The following is a 13,978-nucleotide window of genomic DNA, read 5'->3' as shown; positions in this document are numbered from 1 at the left end:
GTTGTGCAGCGGGTGCGCCGAAGTGTCCTGGCCAGCGGGGGGCACTCGGGCTCCGCGCGTCCCCAGCAGAACCAGGGGGACACCGCACATCCCCAGCAGAACCAGGGGTACACTGCGCGTCCCCCAGCAGAACCAGGGGGACACCGCGCGTCCCCCAGCAGAACCAGGGGGACAGTGCGCGTCCTCCAGCAGAACCGGTGGGACACCGCACATCCCCCAGCAGAACCAGGGGGACACCACGCGTCCCCCAGCAGAACCAGGGGGACACCACGCGTCCCCAGCAGAACCAGGGGGACCCTGCACATCCCCAGCAGAACCAGCGGGCCATGGCTGAGCTGGCTGGGCGCAGCCCGCCCTGTCCGGGGTGCGGGAGCGCTCAGGGACGCGCTGCCAGGGATGTGGGGCAGCGGCAGAGGTGCCCCCGGGACCCAGCGTGTCCCTCCTGCACCTCGGCTCTCTGAGCTTCCCAGAAGCAGCTGACTGTAAATTCAGGCGATTTTCTGATGTCATGATGTTTCTGCGCACTTTGTTTCCGAAGCCCCACCACGCAGCTGGCGCAGGAGCAGTGACGTTGCAGCAGGGATGCTCTGAATATCGGCGAGGAATGGGTGCATTGTGGGCAGAGGCAGCAGCGTCTCCCCAAACCCGCTGCTTTTGTGCAGAGGAAATCGAGTTTGCTCCTGCAGCGAGGCACAGCTAAACACAGAATGGTCTGAAACATAACTCAGGCTACATATTTGCATCCTAAACCAAACATATTTACAGTGTAATTACTTCAATTCGATAGTATTCCTGCAGTTCTGGCATGGTGAATGGAGTGCTTGGTGTGTCCCAACTTCCCAGGCTGGGGAGCGCTTCTGTGACCCCCATTCCCAGTCAGTCTCACCCCGATCCGCAACTCTGCGTCCTCACGGGTTGTGGGGAGAAGCGTCCTCGCTGCTCTCGCTGAGGTTAATTAGCGATTAGCAGCACCCTGCCCGAAAGCAGCGCGGGTTTGTGTTGGGGTCTGGGCAGCGCGTGCGGGGCGTCCGTGTCCCCTGGGCTGCCGCACTCGCCGTTTTCTGAGAAAACTTGCCATTTGGGAGTTGTTGTTCCACCCTGGTGCCCAGGTGGGGTTTGTTGGTGTGGCTTTGGTTCGGTTCCCCTCCCCGTGATGTTTGATTAGTTTTGTGTCTTTTTTTTCATTGACGATTGTTTTTTTTAGTTTTTTCACTGTGTTTGGGTCTTTTCTTCACTTGACACTAGAACATGAAGGTTCAACAGGTGCTTTAGCAGAAGCTCCTGAGGCTGCAGGAGTCGTTCTCCGCTGTTCTCAGTGAGCACCTCCAGTCACTTGGCTCTTGTTGCTCTGCCGTTTTCCTCTTAATATTAATTTTCTTTGCAGAGGGAAAAATATTTTCTTGGGGCTTTTCTTGCTGCAGCATCTCCGACACAAAAAGGCCGTTTCATCAGAGTGAAGGAAAGATTAAAAGGCCCTTTGAAGTGAAACTGGTTTGGGTTTTTTCTTTGTTAGAGCCTAGGTTCAGTTTGGAATTATTTTAGGGAAGCAGCAAATGTGTAAGTGGATATGGAAGGGTCACGGCGGGGATTAGGCGAGGCGGTGGAACTGGCCTTCTCCATTTATGCCCCTCCAGTTTCTCCGCGGAGGTCCGTGCGGTCATTGTGTGCTCGGCACACCAGATGATAACTTCCGTGATTGAATTTGCCCATTTCTGAATACAAATGCAGGGCGGCGCGGGGCTCGTCTTGCATCTTATCAGCCGTGACTAACACTTCAGCCGTCGCTCCAGCGTTCTGTCCCCGTTACAGAGCTGCCGCGCTGCGCCGTGCTCTCCCGTTGGCGGAGCTGTGGTTGCCAGCAGCTGAGCTCCGCTCTCCCTGTCTCCCCCGGTGTTTCTCCGGTGCCCGCAGCCTCTGTGCCAAACCTCTGCTGGCGCAGAACCAACAGCTCCAGAGCGCATCCGGAGCGTGGAGGGTGAACCCCGACAAACAAGTGGGGTTTGGCAGGGCACAGACATCCACCTGCCCCTCTCCCGTCAGCATTGACCCTCTTCTTTGTGGGAAGGTGTCCAGACCTTCCCCCAGCCACGGTGGTCCTTGTCCCCACTCGTGACCAGCCCTCTCGTGCTGGACGTGGGCTGGAACCGCGGGGCAAAGCGGAGCAAACCTTCCCTTGCGGGACCTGCCGCGCCTGCGCAAGAGGCCCCGGTGCCTCCGTTCTCAACGAGGGGAGACGGCGGAGGCGGCAGACGCCCGATCCCGTCCCGCCGGGCTCCCGGGTGCCGTGCAGCCCGCCCCACGCGTCACCTCGCGATCTGGAGCGCAGCAACAGGTGTGCGTGGCTCTGCGCCCGGGAGGAGCGGCGCGGCGCCGGAGCCGCCGCCTCTGCAGCGCTTTGCCGGGCTGGGGTGCGCGGGCAGCTCCGCGAGGTCCCGCCCAAGCAGCAGCGGTGCAGGGCGCTCAGCGCCGCAGGACTCAACCCAGACGCTCTGGTTTAATGCGCTTGCTGCCAACACCATCCAGTAAATGTGCCTGAGGAGAAGCTGGAGTGTAACGCAGCGCGGGGTCTGACTCAGGATAAAACGGAAGGCATTCGGAGGGGGTGCAAACAAACCAGATAAACACTGGAAGGCTAACACTTTAAAGTTCTGTACTTTGGGAAATAATAAGTTAATAATTACTTATGTCACACCATTAATACTCAGCTGGTGCCGTTAACTTGTTAGTAGTGATGAAGCCTCAGTTTGGGACCTCGGTTGGACTTGGGCTGTGTTTAATACTCTGTTTCTGGGACTTTTGGTGTGTCTGCAAAGAGGGAGATTGTGTGCCGGTGCTGCTCTCAGCTTGTGGGAAGGAACAGGGTGCAAACAGTGGGAGCTTTCTGTTGTGCCGAGGTTCCTGCGGTTTCTGGAGCGCGGCTCTGCAGCTGCCCCGCGGCCCTGGCTCCGCTGGTACGGGGCGGGCGCTGAATCGGCCCTGTCTGTGCTCCGCGTTTGTGTGTCGCCTTCACAAATGCCTCCACAATAGCAGTCAGGATATTTTTAACTCCCCGCTTCAAGCAATTACGTATTAGCTGCCATGTCTTTAAACGAAATGCAGCAAACTGCATGAGATTGTTGACAGCTGATTGAGTCCTGTTTTGACTGCGGCAACAGCTTCACATTGCGGGTTGACTTTGCTTATACTTTACTAGTCTGCACGGTAACGTCACAAACCTCTCCCATTTGATCTTATGAAAATCCGCTGGAGCTTTAGTTTTAGAGCTTATTGCGGGACTGTTAATATAACAGTTAATTCTCCTCCATCATTGCCCCTGCGCGATTATTTCCCAGCACCAACACAATGCGCGCGCTACACACAAAAGATCAAAATGATTCCAGCTTGTTTGAGGGGCTCAAAGGGGCCTGTGCGGCTCAGACACAAGAGCGGCGTTTAGCAGAACAGCGGCGCGGCCGGAGCGGGGGCCGATCAAAGGGGAGGCTGCTGGCGGCCGGGTGGGTGGCGCGGGGGCGCTGCGTGGCCGGGGCGCGGGGGCGCTGCGTGGCCGGGGCGCGGGGGGCGCTGCGTGGCCAGGGCACTGCGTGGCCGGGGCGCGGGGAGTGCGCTCGGGGCTCCGGGGGCGCTTTCAGCGCTCCAGGGGTTGTTTCTTTGCCTCCTTGGTGTTACCTGACGGGCTGCGAAGGGCAGACAGGGCTCTGATCTGTACCCTCCGTTCCCTGCTGTGTGAAGCAAGGAGGGACTCTGGTCACCCCGGCACCGGGACAGGGTCCCTCCCGCCCGCTCGTCTCGCCACCGTTTAGAAGACAGAAAGGCGAAGAAGCCCATGATAAAAAAGCAGTCACGGGAGTTATTGATTTATTTTTTTAAAAAAAGCATCTCACAGTTGTGTTGTTGTTGTTTTAAAGTTGACTTACACTCTCTTAATTCCGTGACGCTGTGCTGATTATTTGAAATCTTTCTCTTTTACAGGACTGAAACCAAGAAGGGAACGGTGACCGCTATAAAATCCAAAGGTAAGAACCCAGTGTGGCGCTGGTTACAATTAAACATCTTTCCAAGCAGGTCATGCATTACCATATTGAGGAAACGCATGCGTTGCGCCTCAGCCCCTGCTCCGCTCCGCGCTGGGGAGCTGCAGAGCCCTGTGCCGGGGACACAAGTGACAGCCACATGGAAACGCTCTTGCCATTCATTTTTTCTCCCTCACCCTCAGCTTTCTGGGGCGAATCCGACGACAGCAGCTCCGAGATCGAGGCCGCTCTGCGCCCGCAAAGCCACAGCCCAGAAGCAGACGAGTTTGATGACTTCTATGATTAAGGTTCCCCCGCTTGCTTTGGGGAAGAAATAACCAATCTCCTCAGGTACGTGTTGAGAGCGCCGCTGTCTGAAGCACAGCTCATCACAGTCGAACTACATAGAAATACGAAATAAATACTCTTTGGTACAATATGTGGCCTCCTTGTGTGTGTGTTTTCTCGCAGCTGCCAAGTGTTCCCTGCCCCGGGAGCCCCAGCCTTTCTGTGCCGGGTTCCGTCGGGGGGATAAATGAAGATGTGTCCCGAGATGTCCCGTGTCACCTCAGGGCTGCCGGTGACCTCCCGGGCAGGGGGCTGGTCCCTCCCTGCGCACCGCGGAAAGCGAGTGAGCATTGTGGGTATGCATACATCTGCTGGCATGTTTGATCTTTATCTGGCTCTGCAATAGATCAAGAAGAAGAAATGCATAAAATGTACATTTGTAATTCGGCACACTTTGGAACGGAGCGGCATTTACATGTGGCGAGCCCCACCGCTTTGCCGCTTTCACTTGCTTTGTAGAAATCCGCGCTGGCGTTGCGGCGCGGACATCACAGCAGCTGGATGGCTCTGGGAGCTTCATGCATTTTTAATTTCCTCCTTTTAATTCCTTTTATCTAAAATTAAGTTCATTAAACATGAGATTTTCTTTCCAAGGGAGAAACCAGGGGACATATTAAAAAAAAATAAATCTGCTCATCATTACGCTAAGTTCAAAGCAGAAAGCAGCACCCCAATTAAACTCGGCTGCAAAGCAGAGCTGCAGCTTTGAATGCAGGCACCAATCCTTGGGCCCAGTCCATCAAAAAACATTTTAAAACGGTAAAGATACTCAGTTCAATAAAAGAGCGTGTAGTCTGAGACGAGCTCAAGAGCATGGAATAAGGCCCGTGTGCTGGTGCAGCCCGGGCTGGGGACACACTGCAGTGCCCAGTGTTCCCACAGCTGGGACACGGGCTGCGGCACAACGTGTCACCAGGGCTGCTGGCACCCGAGACTCGACTAAAGGAGTAAAGCCGGACTTTACTGAAGGCTTTAGCGCCCTCCCCGCTGTGCCAGGGTTTCTGTGCCCACTCAGCCACAGGCTGTTTTGCGTTACGGCTCCTGCGATCCCGCCCACGTAAAATCACCCCACGGGACTCCACGTGTCAGACCGGGGTGCGTCCAGAAAACGCTCCCCAAAGCCCGGCTGGGCGGCACCGCAGCAACCCCGCCGTGCTCCCGCAGCGCTGAGCCCGGTTCGCGTCCCCGTGCGCGACACGAGGCGCCCGTCACCGTCCCCTCGGCCCGGCCGCGCGCAGCCCTGACAGGTGACAGATGGCGGGAGCCCCGCGCTCTCGGAGCCGCCGCGATCGCCGAGTTCCTCCGGAGCAGCGCCGATTATCCCCGCATTGTGCACGGGCTCATTAGACGCGCAGCATCCTGCCACTCAACTTCATTCTGCTCCTTCACAGCTGTCACCCCGGCAGCCCGGGGATGGTGACAGCTGACGGTGACGGACAGGGGACTGTCGCCCTGATTGACATCAGCACGGCGCTCAGCTGGGAAACGCTGTAGGGAAAAGGATTTTCACTCCCACCGCGTACCTGCAGCCGCTTGCTGCCGCGGTCCCTTCTCACACGTTGTACATGCACCTTGTGAGGTGAAACTTCAGCTGGTGACCCCGTACACCCGCAGGAAAAACACGCTGGCACCTGGGGGAAAGCAGAGAAACGACACATATTTATAAGGGCTTTATTTTTTAGCCAAATGTAGATTGACTTTTCAAGGAAACGTTTGCTGCAGTGTGAATTTTTTGAGCGCTTGTTTACACAAATCATCATACGATAAGACGATCGTGATTCTTTCGCTACTGCCACCGTTTTCTGTGGGCTGCTTTTTGCTCGGTTGGTTTTCTTTAGCATGATCAGACTAACAACAGGTTGCCCATAAATCCAAGCAGGTATACCTGACTCCACGCGGAATTCCGGGGGGAGCAGCGGGGAACTTCAACCAGGGCACATTTTGCGAGGGACAGGTAAAGGACAATCCTTAGCGCCAATATGAAGTTGCTGCGGAAATGTATTCAAGTCACAGATTTTATTAAGAGGAGCGACGACAGAAAATGGCTTAACGACAGGCAGGAGTAACGGGGAACGCAGCATCGGGTCAACGCGTTGTGCAGCGGAGGAGCGCGGGCTCTGTTGTCCTTGTCAACGATTCCCGGGCGCGTTCGCGCCCTCGGCCGCTTGCCGCCCTCCCAGCGGGCTGGAGCACGGCGACGGGGCGCGCACAGCCCGCGCCCGCTAATCCTCGCTAATACCTCAACGTTTAATTCCGTTTTAGCGCCGTCAACTTAATGGTATTTGCTTATGCGGCTGGCGAAGCGTGGGGACGGGGCTGCTCGCGCCGTGCGTCGGAATCGCGGCACCGTTCGCATTGGAAAAGCCCCTCAGGGTGACTGAGCCCAACCATGACCTGTCCCTGCCCGTGTCCTGAGCCGCATGTCCGTCTGTCCAGCCCTCTGGGTGCCTCCAGCACTGCCCCATGTCCTGAGAACCTCCTGTCCGTCTGTCCAGCCCTCCAGGGCTGGTGACTCCAGCACTGCCCTGGGCAGCCTGTTCCAATGCCCACAGCCCTTTGGGGAAGAAATTGTTCCCACATCCAACCTCAACCTCCCCTGGGCAACTTGAGGCCGTTTCCTCTGCTCCTGGCGCTTGTTCTGGGGAGCAGAGCCCGACCCCCCTGGCTCCAAGCCCCTGTCGGGCAGGTCAGAGCTCAGAAGGTCTCCCCTCAGCCCCTGCTCTCCAGGCCGCGTTTGTCAGTGTGACCGCGGGCGCGGTCCCGCCCTGACCCGCCGCTCTGTAACCGCCCCCAGGCGCTGGCAGCCGGGACTCCCCGGGCAGCCCCGCACGCAGCGCGGCCTCGGCCTTCCCCTCCGCGCCCGGCAGCCCCGGCAGCCCCGCGGCGGAGGCGCCGCCGCCAGCCCCTCGCAGCGCACCTAGCCCGCTCCGCTCCCCACCCTGCCCGCCTCTAAGATGGCGCCGCCGCCTTCGCCCCACGTGACCACACCCATGGCGCCCCGCGCCGCCCTGTGCCCCGGAAGCGCCGCCCCGTGTCCCGGAAGCGCCTGTGCGTCGGCCGGTGGCAGCAGGCCTTGGAGCCGCCGCCATGGGAGTGCCGGCCTTCTTCCGCTGGCTCAGCCGCAAGTACCCGTCCATCATCGTCAGCTGCGTGGAGGAGAAGGTGGGGGCCGGGGCGCGGCGGCACGGGGAGCGCCCGAGCGGGCGGTGGTGGGTGCCCGCGCTGCGCCCTGCCGCCGGCCCGCCGCTCCCGCCCGTCTCTTCCCGCCCTCCGCTCTCTCAGGGTTCCGGGCGCCTTTCCGGGGGGCTGAGGGGCTTCTGTGCTTGGTTTTTGTTTGGTTTCTCGGCCTGGCTGCTCTGGTGCTGTGGAAGCAGCCGCTGGCGCCAGGAGTTAACACGCTGGCTGGGGGGAACGGGGTTATGGGGCGGGGAACGGGGGGTTATGGGGCGGGGAACGGGGGGTGTTATGGGGCAGGGAACGGGGGGTTATGGGGTAGGGAACGGGGGGTGTGTGGGGCGAGGAACGGGGGGTGTGTGGGGCAGGGAACGGAGGGTGTTATGGGGCAGGGAACGGGGGGTTATGGGGCGGGGAACGGGGGATTATGGGGCAGGGAACGGGGGGTGTGTCGGGCGAGGAACGGGGGGTGTGTGGGGCGGGGAACGGAGTTGTTTGGGAACAGGGAACGGGATTGTTTGGGAACAGGGAACGGGGGGTTTTGGGGCAGGGAACAGGGGGTTTGAGGCAAAGAACAGGGTTTTGGGGCAAGAAATTGGGGCTTTAGGGTCAGGGAACAAGGAGTTTGGGGCAGGACATGGGGTTTTGGGGGCAGAGAATGGGGGGTTTGAGACAGGGAAGGTGGTGATGGGGGCTTTAGGGGAAGGGAGCGGGGTTTTAGGGCAGGGAATTGGGTTTTCCCTGCAATCCTCCGGTTTGCAGCGGGTTCAGTGCAACGCGCTCCCCTTGGCGGCGGGGCAGCCTCTGCCTTTGTGCTGCTTCGGGCACAAAGAGCCGCTTTTGCCAAAGCCTTGGGTGAAACTGTGCGAAGAGGGAGCAGCCGAGAGATCTTGTGCCGTGGCTTGTTTTGGTTCTGCGCGTGTTCTTTGTAAGCTACAAGCTCCGCGGCTCCTGAAAACCAAAGTGTCCAAGAGAGCGAGGAAGTGCAAGTGCCAGGGTTAGGAGCACCTTGTGGGGCTGGAAGCTGGTGGAGCAGCGTGTTGTGGAGCAGAGCAGCTCCGGGATCCTGCTCGGGGGAGCGAGGGCAGTGCCAGGGTGTTTGGGAAGACACTGGGCCGTCCTTTGTAGCCGACGGGTTTTATGGAAGGTTAAAATGGTATCTTGGGGTACGCATGGTGGTGAGGGAGAAGAGAGCCAAGCGGCAGAATCGTGTATGGACACTGGGGGTTTTGGCTGCGTTATGACCTGCTCCCCTTCAGCAAAGTTTCAGTGTATGCGGATGGATCAGGTTTAGTATTCAGGTCCTGTTACAGTCAGGGTGTTATTGCGTTTCAGATTAAAGAAACAAAACAGAATAATGGATTTGGATTAATCAGTTAAAACTATGGGTTACTTCTTTGCTTTTCTTACACTTGTGGTTTCCATTGTCCTCAGCACGATGCGCGAAGTTTACTTCGCCTGTAGCTGCAAGAAGTGAGTTTCTTGCTCCAGTGGGTGGGTGAGATTTGAGGATTTGTGTGCCTGGGAGTGGTCGCAGAAGCAGCTGCTCTGTGGGTTTACACGTGCGTGTGTACAGCTGGCTCTGGGCTGAGCTGTCGGCAGCTCGCAGGGGTCGTTCTGGTTGCGTTACCCAAATCCTGGGGTTTGTGCCGTCTCTGGTGTGACCTGTTCTGAGGCTCGGGGCGCCGCGCAGGTCAGGGGGCTGTGAGGTACAGCTGTTGCGTCTGCATCTGCCGGAGAAGGTGAGCGGCAAGGGTATTGGGGGGAACTGGAGAACAGCGTGTCTGTACCAGCTTCTCCCGGCTGGCGCTGCGGGTCTGCACATCACTGACGTCTGAAGGATGGGGCTGGTGTGTCCTGTCTGGTGATTTTCTTTATCCCCTTTCACCGAAGCGGGGAGCTCCCCGAGGGGAACGAGTTGGTGTTTTGCGTACAGCCAGTGTCCCACCCGGCTGCGCGGGCTGAGCCGCGCGCCCGCCAAATCCCCTTCCTCGCCTCACAAGTTCATTTCCGTGAGCAAACATCTGTTTCACAGCAGAGTCAGACCGCAGAGACAGCAGCGTTAATGCTGCCGTGTTGTGTTTGCACCCGTGCTGGCAGGAGAGCCCCGACGCTCCGTGAGCACGCGGTGACGTTGGCAGCACCGTTCTTGTGATCTGAAGGGTGCAGGTGGAGTTTTGACACTGTAAAGCAGATTCTTCTACGGGCTCGTCTTTACTGTGAATGGGTGTTCTCTGGTTTTGTCTTACAAGCTTGCCCAGCTGTTTCTGGCTATCGCTTTAAGATCTGTCTTGTTTAAGAGCAGTCGCAAGTTAAACAGCAAGCGTGTCTGCACAGTTATTGTTATAGAGCACAAGCCTTATCTTTTCCATCACATCTATAAACATTTACATTCATCTTTATGTAATCAAAACTGCTCTAATATCTAGGTGAAATAAAGGTTTGTATAGTCTTGGTTTGGCCGAGTTTGTGACTGTATGTCCCTTTTTTGTGTTTAATAACTGAGCTTGTAACAGTGAGTGTTCTGTAGTAAAGGAAATAGAAAGACAGGACCAATTCCATGGGGCCAGGCTGGATTCACCATAACTGGAGTGTCACACTCCGAAAGTAAGATCTGTGGCAGGGCTGAGTTTATTTTCCGTATCCCATAGCCGTGAGCCTCTGATGCCTTCTGGTTGGCGGCAGCCCCGGCAGGAGCTTGGACGGAGGATCAGGTGGAACACAGGGCGAGCTCCTCGTCCCGTGGCGGCTGGAAACCAGAAGGATGTTCTTTCTTTTAAATCATTGTAGGTCTTGGTTGCCCGGAGCGGCTTCGTTAGAACTGCACGGTACAGCTCCGTTTCTGCTAAAAACATGTGATTCGTGTGTGGGTGTGTGTGTGTTCTAGAAGGTTCTGTAAAGGGAGCAAACAGCGGTCAGGGTTTCGTCTGTCGGCATCTGACTGGTTTGGATGAGTAGTATCAGAAAGGTGTGAATTAGCAGAGATTTCACCTGTTTTAAAGAAGTGAAATAGGCGGACTTAGTGTTCAGTTACTTAAAAACAGCTTCCCAAAATTGCCATGAAAGAATTCTGTGCACCTGTAACTGTGAAGGAATGTCAATACCAAATAAAGGCTTATTTTGCTTTAGAGGTTTTAATTTTTGCCCTTTAAGAGTGGGCTAAGTTCAGCTAGTTCTGCTGCTGCTCTAAGGAACATTGTAAGGGAGTTGATGGTACGGTCTGTTAGTGTGTTGGGCTTTTCTCCTGTTGAGTCTGACAGTCTGAGCTCTGTGTCGGGTGTGGGCAGCTCTGTTAATGAGCGCTGGGCAGCTCTGTTAATGAGCGCTGGGCAGCTCTGTTAATGAGCGCTGGGCAGCAAGGCTGCGGGTGCAGGTTCAGGGGGAACGATCCATGTGGGCTCATCAGCTACCGAGGAGTTTCACGTGAATGAGAGAACCAGCAACAAAAAGCCCCAACAAAGTTCCTTCAGATGTGTCAGTCTGAGGAACCGAGTGTTTAAAGAGGAAAGGTTTTGATGCTTTTTGTTTGTCATGACAAAGTTGCAGCATTGCGCTATAAACTTGGAAGTCCCTTTGCTAAATTGTGAGGGGTCGGTATGAACCGGCTGTAGAAGAAATTCCTGTATTGAATAACATGAGGTTTGGAGACTTCTTGTTTACAATACATGCTGACTCACAGGAAAGAACTAACTCTGCTTTAACTCATCATAATAGTTGTGCTACTTTGTAAACATATTTATTTTGTAAATATAGTTTGTAAACGTATTTATTTTTTTCTTCAAAAAGCTCTGTTTTAGTAGTATAAGCACACTAACACACATCTACAGGTAATTCTGTGGGTAGCTCATTGCTCTCATTTTTTTCTACTGCCATTGAAAAAACCAAACTCTGATGAGCCTGTACATTAACACCTCTGTTGGTTATTTGCGATACTTCTCTAACCAAGTACTGAAATACATGTTTTGATGGCATTTGCAGGCTAAAGAGTGCAATGGTGTCAAGGTTCCAATCGATACCAGCAAACCTAACCCTAACGAGGTGGAGTTCGATAACCTCTACCTGGACATGAACGGCATCATTCACCCTTGTACGCATCCAGAGGACAAGTAAGGCTGGTTTTTTGTCTCTTTACAAATAGGATTTATAGATAGCATTTCAGATGTTAAATTGAATGCTCTATGTTTTAGGCCAGCGCCCAAAAATGAAGATGAAATGATGGTTGCGATTTTTGAGTATATCGACAGGATCTTCAACATCGTAAGGCCACGTCGACTTCTTTACATGGCTATAGATGGAGTAGTAAGTATGGCTGTATTTAGTTCCCTATAACAGCTGTTTGTAAAGCTGGATTAGATGCTGGCTGCTCTCATGAGATGCTTTGGGAAGTCATTTTCTAAAATGGAAAACTGCAGGTAAAATATACTGTTAATTTAATTTTGATGAGGGTAACTAAAACTGTCGCTGGGTTTCATTGTCCACGGGGCTATATGAGCTGGCTGATGGAGTTCACTGTGGTCTGAGCTTGGCTTCTGAAAAGCAGAAAACTTCCCTAAACTGGTAACACTCTGAAACCACTAATGTTGTGTGTCTTCGAGAGTAATCTGTGCCGGAGGCTGGGAAATCCTGAGCACGTTTAAGCAGATGCACTTAGACTGGGCACTGGCTGGTTTCTACTGGGGCTGTTTTTCTAGGCTTTCCAGTTTCTCAAAAGTAAAATGAGTATTATTAAGTAAAAAGATTTTTCACTTGAACTCAGGTGCAGGAATTCCTACCATATGTGCGTACATGGCAGTAATCCCAACTAGATGTTGATGTAGCATTTTAAAAACCCCAACACGCCCACCATAAGTAGGAGCTAACTACTGTCTGCCGCAGTCTTTTTGTTTTCAAGAGAGTTATGACCGATGTCTTGTTAGGTGCTCCTATAATCACAGACTGGCCCATCTCAAGAGACTTGTCTTGGCTGCCAAAAACAACCAGCAGAAAGGAAGCGATTGTCCCAGTGCGATAACTGAACCAAACATTACCACTCCCCTTTTAGGCTCCACGTGCAAAAATGAATCAACAGCGGTCCAGGAGATTCAGAGCATCAAAGGAGGGCATGGAAGCTGCTGAAGAGAAACAAAAAATCCGACAAGAAATCCTGTCAAAAGGTAGAGTTGTGGCCGTATCTGAGATCGTTCAAGTGAGAGTCACCTTGTTTGGTTTGGACGCTTCGGAAAGGGTTAGAAAAGGGATGTCTTACTCAGTGGATACTTGTCTGTGCATTACTAGGAGGAGGGGCCAGCAAGGCTCCAAAGCTCCAAAGCAAGCCTTCCAGAGTTAAGAACTAAGATAAAAGCAAATGTCGCTTTTTTCTTTCATCTGTCTCCTGCCCAAAATTGATTTGTGTTGAGTATTCTTAATTCCTTTAAAAAATAAAATGAAAGAGAAAAGCAGAGATAAAGGTAGCAGCGGGAAACGAACCAAAACCCTTATGGAGACAAGTATGAACTTGTAGGGCTTGATGAGAGGAGAGCTGAGGCTTAAAACCAGGGACCAAATGGAAATACTCCAGCCCAGGAATAACGACCCGCGAGCAGGGGCAGTTCCGCGGCAGCGGCCGCTCTGAGAGCCCGAGGCGGTGCAGGTTCGGCAGGTGTCGGTGACGCGGCTGCGGTGCGCAGGGCGCGTGTGCGGCCGCAGGACGCGGGCTGGGCTGGAGCAGCGGGACAGAGCTGCTGTGCACCCCAGGTAGCGAGGGAAAGAGCACAAAGACTTGTTTAACGTTTCTTCCTGTAGCGTTCCTAGACTGCGAAGACCCTTTATGAAGCTCAGAGATGAGAGAAGTTGGTGTAACCCTGTTTGTGAGCCCAAGTGAATAGATAGTGGAAACGTAGGGGAGAATATGTAAGAACATAATTATTTCCTAATGTTTTGTCTCATTTAGCAAGCTTAGTTTCTTTGAGATTTCTTTCACAGTCTTTTGACAGAATAGGTAGTGAAATGGCTTCTCTGAAATAACAACAACGTTTGTAAATGTACTAATACCTTATTTTAAGATGAAGATAATATAATGGTAAAAGCCGTTTTAACTGGTTGTGGTTTTTTTAACAAACTAACTCCCAATGAGTATTAATTGTTACCGGGGGAGCCATCCTGGTTTTTATCATGCAAAAATGTTTGTAATGTTCCATATTGATCTGCCTCTGTTCACTGTTTTTATTGCTCTAGGTGGCATTCTTCCTCCAGAAGAAGTGAAAGAGAGATTTGACAGCAACTGTATTACCCCGGTAAGTAATCCTGCACTTTAACCAGCAATTGCCGGTGTCTGAATGAAGGTTTAAATTGTTTTCTTCCGTCACTTTTTAGGGAACTGAGTTTATGGACAATCTCGCTAAATGTCTCCGCTATTACATTGCTGACCGCTTGAACAGTGACCCTGGCTGGAAGAATTTGACGGTAAG

The 13,978-nt window shown here is 53.9% G+C and overlaps 2 protein-coding genes across 2 annotated transcripts in view; both read left to right on the top strand.

Annotated features, from left to right (window-relative positions):
* KIZ (kizuna centrosomal protein) overlaps window positions 1-5,669 on the top strand; it is a gene marked incomplete at its 5' end in the record, with an annotated part of 37,675 nt that extends 32,006 nt beyond the window's left edge. Inside the window, 2 exons of the mRNA XM_080341519.1 lie at window positions 3,970-4,013; window positions 4,214-5,669. Coding sequence (XP_080197645.1) covers window positions 3,970-4,013; window positions 4,214-4,317 — 148 coding nt within the window. The 3' untranslated portion in view covers window positions 4,318-5,669. The remainder of the gene's footprint in view (window positions 1-3,969; window positions 4,014-4,213) is intronic.
* Window positions 5,670-7,395: 1,726 nt separating this feature from the next.
* The window catches only part of XRN2 (5'-3' exoribonuclease 2), a 36,016-nt gene continuing 29,433 nt past the window's right edge, over window positions 7,396-13,978 (top strand). The window contains exons 1-6 of the mRNA XM_080341668.1: window positions 7,396-7,520; window positions 11,511-11,638; window positions 11,720-11,831; window positions 12,574-12,685; window positions 13,746-13,804; window positions 13,884-13,973. Coding sequence (XP_080197794.1) covers window positions 7,446-7,520; window positions 11,511-11,638; window positions 11,720-11,831; window positions 12,574-12,685; window positions 13,746-13,804; window positions 13,884-13,973 — 576 coding nt within the window. The 5' untranslated portion in view covers window positions 7,396-7,445. The remainder of the gene's footprint in view (window positions 7,521-11,510; window positions 11,639-11,719; window positions 11,832-12,573; window positions 12,686-13,745; window positions 13,805-13,883; window positions 13,974-13,978) is intronic.

This window comes from Nesoenas mayeri, assembly GCF_963082525.1.
Source record: "Nesoenas mayeri genome assembly, chromosome: 3".
NCBI classification, from domain to species: Eukaryota; Metazoa; Chordata; class Aves; order Columbiformes; family Columbidae; genus Nesoenas; species Nesoenas mayeri.
This window is presented reverse-complemented; position numbering and strand designations above follow the sequence as displayed.